Source organism: Halichoerus grypus, chromosome 6 (assembly GCF_964656455.1).
Source record: "Halichoerus grypus chromosome 6, mHalGry1.hap1.1, whole genome shotgun sequence".
NCBI lineage: Eukaryota > Metazoa > Chordata > Mammalia > Carnivora > Phocidae > Halichoerus > Halichoerus grypus.
The window spans coordinates 31,958,548-31,973,610 of NC_135717.1; the positions used below are offsets into that span (position 1 = coordinate 31,958,548).

General features: G+C 47.8%; 1 protein-coding gene across 10 annotated transcripts in view; it reads right to left on the minus strand.

Annotated features, from left to right (window-relative positions):
* Positions 1-15,063, minus strand: part of CLEC16A (C-type lectin domain containing 16A) — a 202,579-nt gene that overhangs the window by 122,026 nt on the left and 65,490 nt on the right. For all 10 annotated transcript variants that reach the window (XM_078074799.1, XM_036070365.2, XM_078074801.1 and 7 more), the window contains exon 12: positions 12,709-12,809. In XM_078074799.1, coding sequence (XP_077930925.1) covers positions 12,709-12,809 — 101 coding nt within the window. The remainder of the gene's footprint in view (positions 1-12,708; positions 12,810-15,063) is intronic.

Here is a 15,063-nt window from a genome sequence, read left to right on the forward strand (position 1 = left end):
GGGTGGTGTTGGCACAGAGACATTAGGCTACATCCTACAACAGAGAGGTGCAAATACAGAGATGCCAAGAGCGCAGGTGTCTCTTGAAGAGGCAAAGGAATCGTTTTTCTGCCAGGAAACACGGACAGCATTTCAAAGACAAAAGACAAGACAGGGGAGGGGTGGCTGGGCAGAGAGAAGGGGAGCACACACAAGTCCAACTGTGACCTCAGGGTCATCTCCCTTAAAGCAGAACCTGGGGGCCGGGGCAGCAGGAGGACCTGTGCAGACTACTTCAGCAGGCCAGGTGCAGGGTGAGGGTTGCCCCAAATCCTTCTCTCTCTTCTAACATGGCTCTGGAAAAATACACTCACAGAAACAAACATTTCACTTGATCCAAGGTTGGAAAGCTGAATGGATTGTTTGTGCTGAAAGCACGTCTTTTCCTGTTATTCTACAAAAGGGGGGAAGGTGGCACTTCTCGGAACTCTTGAAATACGGCCCCTTGAGTACTAGATGATGCTTCATTTAGAACCTTGACAAAACAGAGGAGGATAGCATTGAAGAGCTGACTGTCTGCTTCCTAAGTGACTCCTACACACACACATTGACGTAATAAACCATAACAATATATCTTGCTTTATTGAATTCCTTCCAGCTCCAAACCAAAGGCTGAGCCATGCCAAGGAGATGACACGGGTGAGGGACGGCCTGAGGGCTCGAGCTGGGTAGTTTTCACGAGCGCGCCTCCCTAACGTGGCTTCATCAAAAAATCCGATTGCAGCGAAAATTTAATTTGCGGATTCTATATCCCATCTTGATGCTCCATGTCCAGCTCTGAAGCGTCCTGGTTTATTAAATGGCAAGAAGAACACCAACTGAATCTTTTTGGCGGCTGTTTTTTTTCCCCAGAGATGTCAACACCACCCCCACATCTCTCTGTCCTCCCATTCTGGCCCTTTGGGAACTATCAGTCAGTGGTTCTGGGGAAAAATGCTCCCCGGTTGGACCATCTCTCATCCCGCCTCAATGAGGCCAGCAGGAGGGAATATGGCAGTGGTCAGCAGAACCGGGAGAGACCGAGACTTGAACCGGGTCTTGAATTTCCACATTTTGTCTCTTCCCTATGACTGCCCCCACTCCCTGAGAATTTGTCAAAAATGAGAAAATCTGTGGCAAAATCTTCTCTCAACAGGAGGAAAAACACTCCAAGGTTATCCTGACCTCCCTCAACTAGTGGATCCACTCTCTGTGAAGAGGGGGACCCCGAGGGACAGAGACACTTCCTTCAAGAACTTCATAGGACTGGATTCCAGTACAACCTCCTCCTCTAGCTGGAAATTAGGGCCCAGAGATGTTAAGTCACGTCTCCAAGGTAACAGAGCAAGTTGGCAGTGTTGTCAGAATAGGAGGATTCCAAAGGTAGACAAGATCCAGCTAACTTCCAAACATGACGCTGTTTGGGGGCCGACTCAGGGACAAGCTGCTCAGGTAGGAGTCTAAGGATGAGCGAGAATTTGCCTCGAGCTGCACAAGGAGCTCCTGCATGGAGTGTGGTAAAACTTCGGGAGGGCGGGGGATGGGCGGGCCCTGGAGGGAAGCGATGAGGCAGATGTTGGGGTAAGGGGTCAGGCAAGGCTTACCTGCCAAGATCCCCAGAGGGCAGCTAGCGGGAGATGACATGATCTGGTTGTGCTCATGCCTACTCTGGAGTGGTCTCCATTGCCCCCCAACCACTCAAGGTGATCTCTCTCCTCAAGGCACTCTCCCCAAAACAGACTTGGTATTACAACGCATTCTATGTGAAGTGGATTTTACCACCAGCCACTGGGGAGACAGAGAACAGGTCGACTCCATACAACACATGGAAAAACTTTGTAAAACACGAACAAACAAACAAACAAAAACCCTTTGAGCATCTCTGTTCTTTACCCAAAGTTTCCCCTGGGCCAGGTGCCTCAGTTCCTCCCCCTCTCTCTTTTTTCTCCCACCTCTTAGAGGGCCTCTAAAAGCCCCTCCGTTACTCTGAATGATCCCATCCCTGCCCTTGGCTTTCAAGGCCTGTGCAGCCATTCAAAAGCTCCAGACATTCTTCTGGGTCCAAACAAATTAGTGGCTGAGAGTTGTTAATGAACACGGTCGATGTCACGATATGACAAGAATATGCATGTGAACAGGGAAACGGCACACGTGTGCACAGACACACACACACACACACACACACACAGGTTTTTAAGCACTGAAAGGCAGATTTTGTCGCAAGCCTGATTGAGTTTCTTTGCTAGCCATTTCCGCCTGACTGAAATAAACACTGTGGATAATATATTGTCCTATTTGCTTCAACCCTTAAGTACTGAGCAACAGAGAAATTCCAAAGAAACCCAGATGTGCTTCACATGGCCTGGGAAGACGCGCTAGCACGTTCAGACTTCCAGCAGACCACATGCTTCCTCGTTCCCTTCCTGCTGGGGTCAGATCCTGCTCTGTCCAAATCACTCAGAAAGGGTCTCCCTCTGCATCACTTCCACCCAGTGATCACAGGGTTCGGGGGAAGGCGGTGGCGGGGGGCACTCCCAACGAATTCAAAGAGTCCAAAATAGAAGGGAAGGGTGTGGCTCCGTGATGTCAGGAACCAGTTCCTAAGCTTCCCTTCTAAGTTCTGGCTTCTGGATTCGGCCTCCTTAGCAGGAGCCGCCACCCAGGAGAGGGGTAGAAAAGACCCAGACCAAAGCTACATAAAAAGATGGAGACCGACACCCTGGCTAAAGAGGCCACAACAGCACCAGGTAAATGATGGGCAAAAAATGTGTTTTGTTTTGACCATGCGAGGTCTCCTTGGCTGTAGTCACACAAGCATTGCCAGCTTTGGAAAACTATAGACCAACTATTTCGAAAGCTAACCAGATGTTGGGCCGATTTCCAACGTACTTCTAGTTCTGATTATGTGTCAGTCGAGATCCAAAATGATGGTTTGCCAGCTCTCTGCATGACGAAAGCCTCCCTTTATCCTATTACCTTTCAACCTTTCCCATACCTCTCATCTGTGTTCCAGTAACTTCTCAGAAAACAAAACAAAACCCAAAAAGCCCGAGATTCCTCTTGGGTAAACAATGATAAATGGATGGGGCAAGAGGGTGGTGGGTGCAGTGGGGGAACCTTTAAGAATACAAAAGCTGCAGAACTCACCCCCCTCCCTTGGGCCAGGCCTCTGCAGACTTGACAAAGGAGAGAAGGCTGCATTTGCTATTACAGATATGAACCAGAATTCATTATGTGGCCCAATTGAATCACAACGAGTGCCTTCCTCCAACTGGTCAACCCTTTCCACAGTGGGATATTCATTTCGGTGCAGCATCTAATCTATTATGATTTACTGGAAGGCCTGAGCTAACATTTGGTTTTTATTAACATTGCTTTTATGTTAAAATTGTCTTATGATGAAAAATCTATCGGAAAGCGACCATTTCATTAGGGGCCCTGCTTGGAGGGTACAGATCTAGGGAAGAGAGGCTGAAGGTTAAGTGCAGCTAATTGCCTGCTGCCTAACCAAAAAACCAACTGACCAACCACCACCACCAACAAAAGACCCCCACCAAATACAGAACCTGTGCCCACAGGTCAGGACTGGAGCACAAACCATAAAGCAGCTTCTTGCTAGGCAGTCTCCTTTGGGGTCCCCTGGGCAGCTGGGCCCCAGGTGGCAAACCTGAAGCCTCCAGCTTCCTCTCCAAACCTGCTCCACGGCCCATGCTCGCTGGTTCTGGAAATGGCACCACCAGCCACACAGTAGCAGGGTCAGGGATCTGGGCATCACCCAGACTCCTCCCTTGGGTGCCCGCTCCCATCCAAATCAAGCAGGACTCCCCTCCCCCAGCCCTGCTCCTCTCCTGTCTCCTCCATCTTCGAAAATGGCCCCACACAGTTGCCCAAGTGTCCCCTTCACTCTCCTGCCACATCCAATCCATCAGCTCATCCTGGCCTTAGGTCCAAAACATATCATAAATCCTTCCAGTTTTCTCCAGCTCTATGGCCAACATGCTGATTCAACCCACACTATCCCTTGCCGGGACTACTGCAATGGCTTCCTACCGGGCCTCCCACTTTCCCTCTTGCAACTCTCTCCCTCACTCCCTTCATCTACTCTCCAACCAGTAGCCAGACTGCTCCTTCAAAAATGTCCATCTGACCATGTCACTCATTACTTAAAAATACTTCAGGGTTTCCAGGACGCCAGGGAGGCTCAACCAGTTAAGCATCCAACTCTTGATTTCGGCTCAGGTCATGATCTCAGGGTCCAGGGATCGAGCCCCATGTCTGGCTCCACGCTCAGCGGGGAGTCTGAGATTCTCTCTCTCCCTCTGCCCTTCCCCTCTGCTCTCTCTCTCTCAAATAAATAATCTTAAAAAAAAAAAAAAAAAAAAAAGCCTTTAGGGTTTCCCACTGCACTTGGAATAAAATCTAAATTCCTTTTCATGGCCTTCAAGGCCCTCTGAGATCTGGGCCCTACTCAGCTGGTCAGTGCCTCACTTTGCTTGGCCTGCTTTCTGCTCCTCAAACCAGTGAGCTCTTTCCCACCTTATGGCCTTTGCACATGCCTGGAGCACTCCTGCCCCAGATCTTGGCAAAGTGGACTTCTTCTCACCCTTCAAACCTCTGCTCTAATGTTCATTCCTCAGGGCAGCACCCCTGACTGCCCTGGCTAGTCACCCCTACACCCCACCACCACAGGCTTATTCTTTGTCACCACACGACTGGATTTCTTTTCGTTCATTTGTTCACTTGACGGAGGCTCCTCAGACTTGCTCCAGCACCTACAGCAACACCTCGCACACAGGAAGTATACAGCACATACCTACTGAATGAGGAGAAAGCCCTTCAGTTTCACCTCCTCAACAATGCCCGCACCTGCCCCTACCTCTCCATCCTGCCCGTCTTCTGGCTGAACTGTCGTGAGCCCTTTCCAAGGAATGCAGAGAGGTCAGGTGGGCTCCTGGCTGCACCGACCTTCAGCATCCCCCACGCAACCCATAGGATGCAGTTCACGGTCACTGCCCACCCACTCCCCACCTGCCGGCTCCAGCCCACCCATCTCTTGGAGCACACCCTGCCCACCATCGCCCGCCGCCCGCCCGCCTGACGATCGGACAGCAATCCCAGTCTCAGTGGGCCTGGGGTTTGTAGCCCCCAGGCTGAGCGCACTGCGTGGCACGCAGCTGGGCCCACATGAATAACTGAGTAACTTCAAGCACAAATTCTTCATGATCGACACAGTCTTTTGGAACCAAAGGCGATTTCAGACAAAGCAGTCACTTTCAAAAGAAGGTAAACACGGAAGCCACGCAGATTGCACAATGCTTTCCTGCCTGAACAACCTTCAGAGCTCCCGCTGTGTCAGAACACCATCGAAGCTCCTCACCGCCATGGGTCCCCGCCATGTGTCCCGGCTCGCCTGTCATGCTGCCTTCACCTCCCACCCCTCTCCCCTTGCTCCCTCCATGGCAGCCACACTCGCCTCCCTGAAAATAATGAGTTTGGTTCACCACTGGGTTCTCAATATTAACCACAGTGCCTGGCATCGAATAAATAAGGCTTCCAAAAATCTCTGTTAGAAGGCTGAGTGAGTAAATAAATGAACAGTACTAGCAGGAAATGGAAGAAGGAATTAAACTCCCTCAATTATACACTTCCACTCTTTTGAGAAGAAACCCCCTTAGATCTCGAGGAGGAAAAGAAGGAGGAGGGGGTGGGGAGACCTCAAGAAAGAAAGGGAGGCTCGCCCTGTAGGACCTCGGGAGGCTTGTCCTCTGGGGCACAGCCCTGGATGAGGGAGCGCTGCCGTGTGCAAGGACTTCCCTCCCCGGCACCCAGGAAAGCCAGCCACTGGAACAACAAAGAATTCACCCACATGCCCCTTTGGCCCTCTGGAGCCTGGCATCTTCACCCTGAAGACAGCACCTTCCCGGCCGAGGCCCCGAGTACAAGCCACCAGAAAGAGCAGTCCAGCGGTGCTGCCACGTGGCTGAGAGATGACCAGTCCGCACACTTTGGCTGAGTGCTGACCGGGTGCCAGGGGCTAAGTTGGGTACTGCGGGGGGCATCGGGAGAGACATGGTCTCTGCCTCTAGAGACCGGGGAGTCCAGAACGGGAGAGAAAAAATGGGGAGAAAAAGAGATATAAAAAGTGCCACAGGAACTCCATGGAAATTAAAAATGTCTGCTCTTCAAAGGACATTGTTAGCGAATGAAAAGACAAGCCACAGACTGGGAGGAAATCTTTGCAATACTCAACTGATAAAGGACTTGTATCCAGACAATATAAAAAAAATTTCAAAACTCAACAAAAAGAAAATGAACCATCCATGAAAAAATGGGCAAAGGATTTGAAACAATACTCAACCAAAGAAGACATGCAGAATGGCAAATGAGGCACACAGAAAGTATCATTAGTCATTAGGAAAATGCAAATTAAAATCACAACAGGACACTACTACATATCTGTTAGAATGGCTAACATTAAAAAGATGGCCATATAAGTACTGGCAAGGACGTGAAGATACCAGAACATTCACAGACTGGTGATGGGATATAAATTATATAGCTACTTTGGAAAAAAATTTGGCAGTTCTTTCTTTCTTTCTTTCTTTTCTTTCTTTCCTTCCTCCTTCCTCCTTCCTCCTTCCTCCTTCCTCCTTCCTCCTTCCTCCTTCCTCCTTCCCTTCCCTTCCCTTCCCTTCCCTTCCCTTCCCTTTTCTTTCTTTCTTTCTCTCTCTCTTTTTTAAAATAAAATAGGCTCCACGCCCAATGCGGAACTTGAACTCCTAACCCTGAGATCAACCCCTGAGATCAAGAGTCAGATGCTCTACCAACTGAGCCACCCAGGCGCCCCTGGGAGTTTTTCTTAAAAACAAACAAATTTACAGTAATCAGATGATTCAGCCATCATATTCCTTGGTATTTACCCAAGAAAAAAGGAAATATATGTCCATAAAAGACTTGTACATAAATGTTCCTAGTAGCGTATGCTTAAGAATGGGAAATAAGCCAAATGCCCATTAACAGATGAATGGATAAAGAAAACTGTGGTACATTCACACAGTGGACTGCTATTCAACAGTAAGAAGAAATGAACCACCGATACACAGAACAACATCATGAATCTCAAAATAATTATGCACACTGAAAAAAACCCATGCAAAAAAAAAAAAGAGTATATATTGCATGTTTTTATTTACATAAAATTCTAGAAAGGGCAAACTAATCTACAGTGACAGGAAGTAGCCCAGTGTTGCTTGGGGAGAGGGGTGAGAGCAGACAGGGAGGAGGGCTGACAAAGGGGCAGGAGGAAATGTTTGGAGTGATGGATACATACTCTGTCTTGATTGTGGTGATGGTTTCATGGGTGTATACAAATGCCAAAACTTATCAAAGTGTACACTTTCAATATGTGCAGTTTACTGTATATTGATTAGATCATGATAAAACTTTTTCAAGCACCATGGCTTTCAGGCAAGATGGATTGGACTTACCCTCCTGATTCAAGCAACTAGAAAACTAGGCAAAATACATCAAACAGTGATTATGACACATTGGACAGGACAATAAGCAGCACGGGGGTGGGGGGTACCCGACGAGAGAAGAAATGAAGGCAGTGGGCCCAGGGACTACTCCAGTTCACTGTCCGGAAAGAGCATCCAGGTATCGGCAGAGAGAGAGAAACCCCCAACAAAGGCCACGGTCTCTCTGAGATGAGAAGGCAGAGTTTGGAGTTCAGATGGGTGGAGTGACTAGAACTGAGAGGACGGAGGACTGGAGAGGAGGGGGCTGTACAGAGAGGTACAGAGGGGTCCTTTGAGGCGTCAGCTATGTCCTGCTCTGTGCATGCATGGGAGGGAAGGGAATGATCTTTGGGAATGAAGCAGGTGGAACAATCCCAGCCTCACACAGGCTGAGAAGAGTTCCTGTTCCCAGCAGCCAGCATGGAAGGACCACCCAAACCATGGCCCATCAGGCATAATCCTCAGAAAGGGACCGCCTCAGTAGTGGGGCCAAGTGCGCCTGAGACTAAAGGCTGTTCTGGACCAGCAGCAACAAAGCTTGAAAGCCTCGAAAGGATCAAACCGATTCCAAGTAACTTAACCATGACCCAGGACAGAGCCCAAAACCCAAACCAGGAGAAAAATCAATAATAGAAACATAACTAGAAATGACACAGATGATACAAAGGACAAGAACATATCAAAGGGAGATTATAAAATATTTTAAACTGAATAAAAATAAAACCACATATATCAAAATGTATTGCATGCACCCAAAAGCAATGCTTAGATTTACAGCATTAAACTCTTATCACAAAAGAAGAAAAGTTTAAAAATCAATGAGTGCTATGGGAAGGGTATGACAGACTGAAAAGGAATAATAGCACAAGGGAATTTTTTTTTAAGATTTTGTTTACTTATTTGAGAGAGAGAGCACAAGCGAGTGAGCGTGGCAGGGGAGGAGGGCGAGGAGAGAGAAACCCAAACAGCCTCCACGCTCAGCACAGAGCCCAACACGGGGTTCAATCTCACGACCCTGAGCTGAAACCAAGAGTTGGACACTTAACCAACTGCACCACCCAGGTACCCCTAGCACAAGGGAATTTTTGGTTGATGGAACTATAATGTATCCTGATTATGGTGGTGCTGACCAAACCCATACCTGTGCTAAAATTCATACAACTACACACAAAAAAGGTTAATTTCACTATAGGTTAATTAAAAAAAAATAAACTGATGATCTTTAAAAAAAAAATCAATGATCTCAGCTTCCATCTTAAGAAACTACAAAAAGAAGACTAAATTAAATCTGAAATAAGCAGCTGAAGGTAAGAAATAAAGAACAGAAATAAAATAAAAAACAACAACAAAAAAAACCCAGGAAAATCACTGAAACCAAAAGACAATTCTTTGAGTATCAGTAAAATATTAAATTGTTAAATTTCTAGCCAAACTGATCAGGAAAAAGCAAATGAAGACCTAAACAACTGATACCAAGAATTAGAAAGGGGACATCACTATAGATCCTACACACATTAAAATGATAATAAAATAATATAATGAATAAATTTTTGCCAATAAATTTGACAATTTAGATGTAATGACACATTCCTTGAAAGACACAAGCTATGAAAGCTCACACAAAAAGAAATAGATAAAGCTTCATTAGTCCTATATCTACTGAAGAATCTGAATAGTTAAAAACCCTCCCTCAAAGAAAACTCTAGGCCCAGATGGATTCACTGGTGAATTCTACCAAATAGTTAAGGAAGAAATAATACCAGTTCTATAAAAACTCCTCCATACAATCCAGGAGTAAGAAATACACCTGAATTTATTCCATAAGGCAAGCATAACTCTGAAAGCAAATAAAAAAAGAGAATTATAAGACCCTAAACCAGTATCACTCTTGGACATAAATGCAAAATTCCTTAACAAAATTTTAAGCAAATCAAATTCAGTAATGTATAAAATGTGCCTGCCACATTAGACGGTACCAACCCAAAGTGAATATCACCTGAAGGGATCAGAAAACACTTCCTGGAGCAGGTGACTTCCGATAGGCAAGCAAAATTTCGACAGGTGGTGACACAGAAGTAGAGAAAATGGCAGGAAGAAACACAAATGAATACAAGGAATACTAGCCAGGAACAGGGAGGCATGTTGGCACTGACTGCAGTGGCTGCCAGGCTTCCAAGGAAGCTCATTTCTTTGGGAATAGTCCCAGACACCCGGCTGAGCTCCCTAGGGCCAAGTCTGTGCTATGTGACCCTGACCCCCAGCCATAACTGCGTGTTCCAGAGAGAGACACACCACCACCAAGCTGGAACAGTCAGATCTCGTGCCCAAGAATTTGAAACCTGAACAGAGACAGACTCTCAGCCGGGGATCTGCTGGGGCCAAATCATGATCTACCCTGAGGGAAGTCCCCAGAGCTGGTTTGTTCCTGCCCTTCCTTCAGCTTTTCAGCAACTTTTCGGATCCTGGGAGCTGCCCCAGGGGCCTTCCTATAGACTTTCCCTTCTACTTAAGTTAATGAGAAGTAGTTTCTGTTGCTTGTAACCAGAAGAACTTGTACGGAGTTCAATAAGTAGCACAACAGCATCCCCAAGTTTATCTCTATGGAAGAGTTCTATCACTAGATAGAAGTTTAAACCCAGAGCCAAGGGTCTGTGAAGGGAAGTCAGAGGAACCAGATCAAGTTGGCAAGGTGGGTGCCATCTGGATACTCAAAATGACAGGCAGAGAAGGGTGAGGTTTAAGGGATACAAGAAGGCACGAAGGCTTTCTGAACAGGGGAGGGACATGGTCAACAGTCTTATGGAGGATCACCTGGCAGTGCTATGGAGGATGGACCATGAGATGGCCAGATGTTTGACCCCTGGGAGGCTGTGATAATGGCCACTGGAATGCCATGCCCAGATCTCCCTGCTCTCATGCCCCCGGTTCTCATCTCCAGCGTCTAGCTTAGGACTAGGCACCAAGTCGCACTCAGTTCCAAGTTCTGCTGATCAGACAGGCTGAAGAGGGAAAACTGACAAAACCTGATGACTAAATGCTGGGATCAAAGGAGGGAAGGAACTAAAGGTCATGGCAGTTTCAACCTTGGTTGGCAATTTCAAGTGAACCAGAAATGGCAGGAAGTGTGCTGAGGTCAGGGTATACTGAAGGGGGATGAGCAGTGTTTCAAGGTGGTATTGAAACACCTGGGTAGGAGTCTCCAGGATGCAGGATGCATCCAGCAGGAACTCAGATGCAGACAGCACAGAAGTCAGGGGCCAGGGGAGTGGTGGGCAATCCTTGGATGGGAGTCGGTCAGTCTTGTGGAGTTCTGTTGCCACCCAGAAACCAAGGGCTCCTGTGTGCCACGCACTAAGCCAGGCGCTGGAGGGGATCACAGAAGCCCTGGGGGTGAACAAGACTGGCGGAAAACGTCAGCAGGATTCAGAGCCCGCTGGGCTCCTTTTAGAAGTCTTAAGCCAGGTCTACGGACTTGCATGTGAGCACCATGACTTAACATGAGAAGAGCCATCACGGTGGATCCTAGCCACAGTGGGAAAAGCCTGGAAAGAGTTTCAGTGCCATTCAATAAGGGAATGATGGCAGAATAAATGATGCACAAGGATTAAAAAGAACAAGGCAGGGGAGCCTGGGCGGCTCAGTTGGTTAAGCATCTAACTCTTGATTTCGGCTCAGGTTATGATCTCAGGGTCGTGAGATCAAGCCCCACATTGGGCTCTGCGCTCAGTGTGGCATCTGCTTGAGATTCTCTCTCTCCCTCTACCCCCCCCTTCCCCGCTTGCTCTCTCTCTCTCTCAAAATAAATAAAATCTTAAAAAACCAAAAAGAACAAGGCAGTTCTCTAGGGATGTGAAACAATGTGAGGATACATGATGATGTGAGAAAAACAGGATAGGAACAGACAATTGGGATACCTCTATTCATGTTTAAGTGGGGGACAGTCGTAGAAATAAAACCATATATACTCACACTTGGGTTTGCATGGATATCTTTAATTTTTTTTTTTAAAGATTGATTTATTTATTTTAGAGAGAGAGGGTCCAAGAGCAGGGCGGGGGGCTGGGGGGTAGAAGGAGAGAGGGAGAATCCCAAGCAGACCTGAGCCCAGACCTGAGGTGGGGCTCGATCTCACGACCCTGAGATCATGACCTGAGCTGAAACCAAGAGTTGGACACTTAGCCGACTGAGCCACCCAGGCGCTCCTGCATGAATAGCTTTAAAAAGACACAAGAAACTGCTAAGATGAACCACCTCAAAGAAGAGAGTGGAGGACAGGGATGAGAGGTGAGGCTTTTTTCCCCATATATTCTTTTGTCACTGGTCCACTTATTCATCAGGATTAATGATTTAAGAATAAATACTTATTAGGTTGAGTGCTTTTTAAATGTCTCTAGACATAGGCTGTCTAGTAAAACCCATCTCTACCTACCTCTCAATTAGCTTATGAAGAACCTACGAAAACATCACCTGCTGCAAAGTCTCATCTATGCCAAGGCCAGCTCCGGGCAGTGGCCAGGAAGAATGTTCTCGATTTCTTCTGTGAAGAGCTTCTGACGTGGGGGTTTCAGAACCTGCCAGTGTCAAGCCAGGTGGGGGGCATATACCAGCGGCGGTCCCCAGTGAGGAAGTGAGTGAATGAATCCTAACCAGGTCTGTCAGCTCCACAGGACTCCGATTCTGACCACTCCGCCTCCACGGGGGAAGCCAGAGAACCACACCTTTCTTCAGAAAGGAAACCTATGCTTCCACCCAATCTGCCCAGAGTCTATTTTAGCCCTCAACCCAGAGCAAGAACATCAGCTATTATAAATAGCAAAACCAAGATTACAATTTGACTGATTTCAGTTCTGATGTTAGGAAGAGAGGTCGGATACTAAGCCAGTCGTAAAAGCCAGGGGTCGAAAGAAAAACCACGGTGTGAATACAGTCATACTGGGTTAGACAGTCACTTGCACCTTCCCTCGCATCCCACCCCACCCATACTGCCCTAGTAACCAATTCCTGTGGCTTTGGTATGTACAAAAGCACCTGAGAAATTCTAACAAGGCCGAAGAGAAGTTTGTAGGAGTTTGCCAAAACCAGGAAGGACATTCCTCAAGGAAAGCAGCTTTCTTTTTTGGTGCCACGAGGCAGAGAGGGATGTCACGAAGGCAAGCGAGGCGGGGAGGTTTACCTTTGTTATGAGACATGGCGTAGAGGAGGCAGAGCACAAACAGTGCATGGTAGTCGTCATCTGGGCTGTCCAGGGCGTGGTACACCATATCGAGGAAGGGTCTGGAAAAGAGGAGGGGCGCACATGAGCCTCTTGGCACACACGGTGGACAGCTGTCCTCGCCCGCCTACACACGAAGTGCTGGCCGCCTTTACCTTGTACAGCTCCGCCCAGCGTGCGGCGAGTCCAACGAGGGCCCCGTCCAGCACCGGGCATGGAGGACGGGCTCTGCCCGTGGGAAGCTAGCTCCAGGGGAAACTGAGGAACGGACCACTTCATCACTCAACAACCGTGGCCCGGCTGTTCCAGACACTGGGGGTAAATGATGCCAAGTCCCTGCTCTTGGGGCACTCCCATGCCAGAGAACAGATGGACCACATCATCACGTCAAAGAGTGACAAGAGGATGAAGAGAACGGGGCAGTGTAGGAGGCTGACGATAGCAGACAAGGCACCAACAAGTCCAACAATTTCAGAACATGGGCCCCAGAGCCAGACTGCCTGGGTTCCAGTTTGGATTCTGCCTCTTCTGAGCTGCAAACCCTTGGGTTAGCTACCTAAAACCTCTCCATTTCCCCATTGGGAAGGGCTCCCAGGGGGGGTTCAACATGAAACAATGAAGGATAGGCATTTAGCACCAGGCCAGGTGCACATTGCGAAGGGTGCTTGCGTGTGGGAGCTGTGGCCAGATTTCTATTTCGAGCATTCCAAGGGCACTTCTCCCAGAGCCCACTCTGGCAGGTCCTGCAATTTTCTGGACTGATTTTCCTGGCAGGTAAGAATCGATGTGAGGGTTCACCTCTGATGCTTTGTGGGAGAGGTCTAGAGAGTGGCTGCAAATATCACAAACCACACACCCCAAATGCTGCCCTTCCAGGTAAAGGGCCTGGCCTGGAAAGACTCTTCATCACAAGGATAATAGAATATGCACGGGTCTGGCCCGTCAGCAGGAGGCTCTGAGCCTGTGACCACCCGCGGCTGCCTCTGTGGAGGCCAGGCTGAGGCCAAGAAAGCAGAGCACCTCGAGGAGTGACTGAGGGCACACGTGACCCCTAGAAGGACGCACAGCCACTGTCAACATCACCGTCTAGGGGGAGTGAAGAGGTGTGGCAGAGAAACGGGGAAACTGTTCACTGCATCACCTTTTATACTTTAAAAAAAATTGAAATCCGTGAATGTACCAGTGATTCAAAATATTAAACTGAAAAATGCAAAAGAGAAAGTAGTGCAAACGTTCTTGTCGTAACATTTCAAATTAACACATGACGCTGGGAAATTAAAAGAAGAGCCCTTCCTTAAAGGGGACATTTACATCCGGGCTGTTTCTCCAGGGCCCCAGATGGGGCACCTTTCAGATACGTGAATCGTTTTGCCAGGTGTGGATCTGGGTTTCTGTAAGTGCCTGGCAGTAACACTTTCTTTCTTTCTTTTTTAAATTATTTATTTATTTGACAGAGAGACACAGCTAGAGAGGGAACACAAGCAGGGGGAGTGGGAGAGGGAGAAGCAGGATTCCCACTGAGCAGAGAGCCCGATGTGGGGCTCGATCCCAGGACCCTGGGATCATGACCTGAGCCGAAGGCAGACGCTTAACAGCCGAGCCACCCAGGCGCCCCAGTAACACTTTCAACTTAAGAGTGGGATGAAGAAGAAAATGTTTTCTTGCAAACCAGCTGCCTGGAATGTTGATTGTTTTCATTCTAGAGCAATGCAAATAACCAAATGCCCAGGAGCAGAGGGAGGGCTGAGTGGACATAGCATCTTCTAGGAGATGAAATAGCGTGAAACCATTAGCATTTTGTTTACTGAGTGTACAGTAAAGCGAAAAAGATGCCTGGGGTTTGGTATCAGACAGAAAAAAAAAAAAGACAAATGATGGGCACAGTATGGTGTAAGTATTGGGGGCAAGCAGGATACAACTCCCACTGAGAAAGGACTAGCAGGAAATAACCAGAATGTGAGTGACAGCTAACTTTGACGCTGGCGTCATGGAGACCTTTCTCCCTTCTTTATGCTTTTTTTTCAAAATGTTTTTACATTTTCTGCATGTGTGTTACTTTTATACTTTTTTTTTAAGGAAAGAATGCTTTAGACATTTTTCAGTTTCGTAGGCCTACATTTAACCCTGAATGCAGACAGAGCCCACGATACACAAGGAATAGGAGAACAGTTCCACTTTGTACTATGCTGTTTCTTCAGACAAGTGGACCAATGTCAAGATCCGATTCATGTCAAGGAGAACACACTACCCCCTCCTTCCTCCAGAGTGCCCTCCTCCCTGCTCCAGGCCTGGAACGGGGAGGAGAGAAGTCCTCGG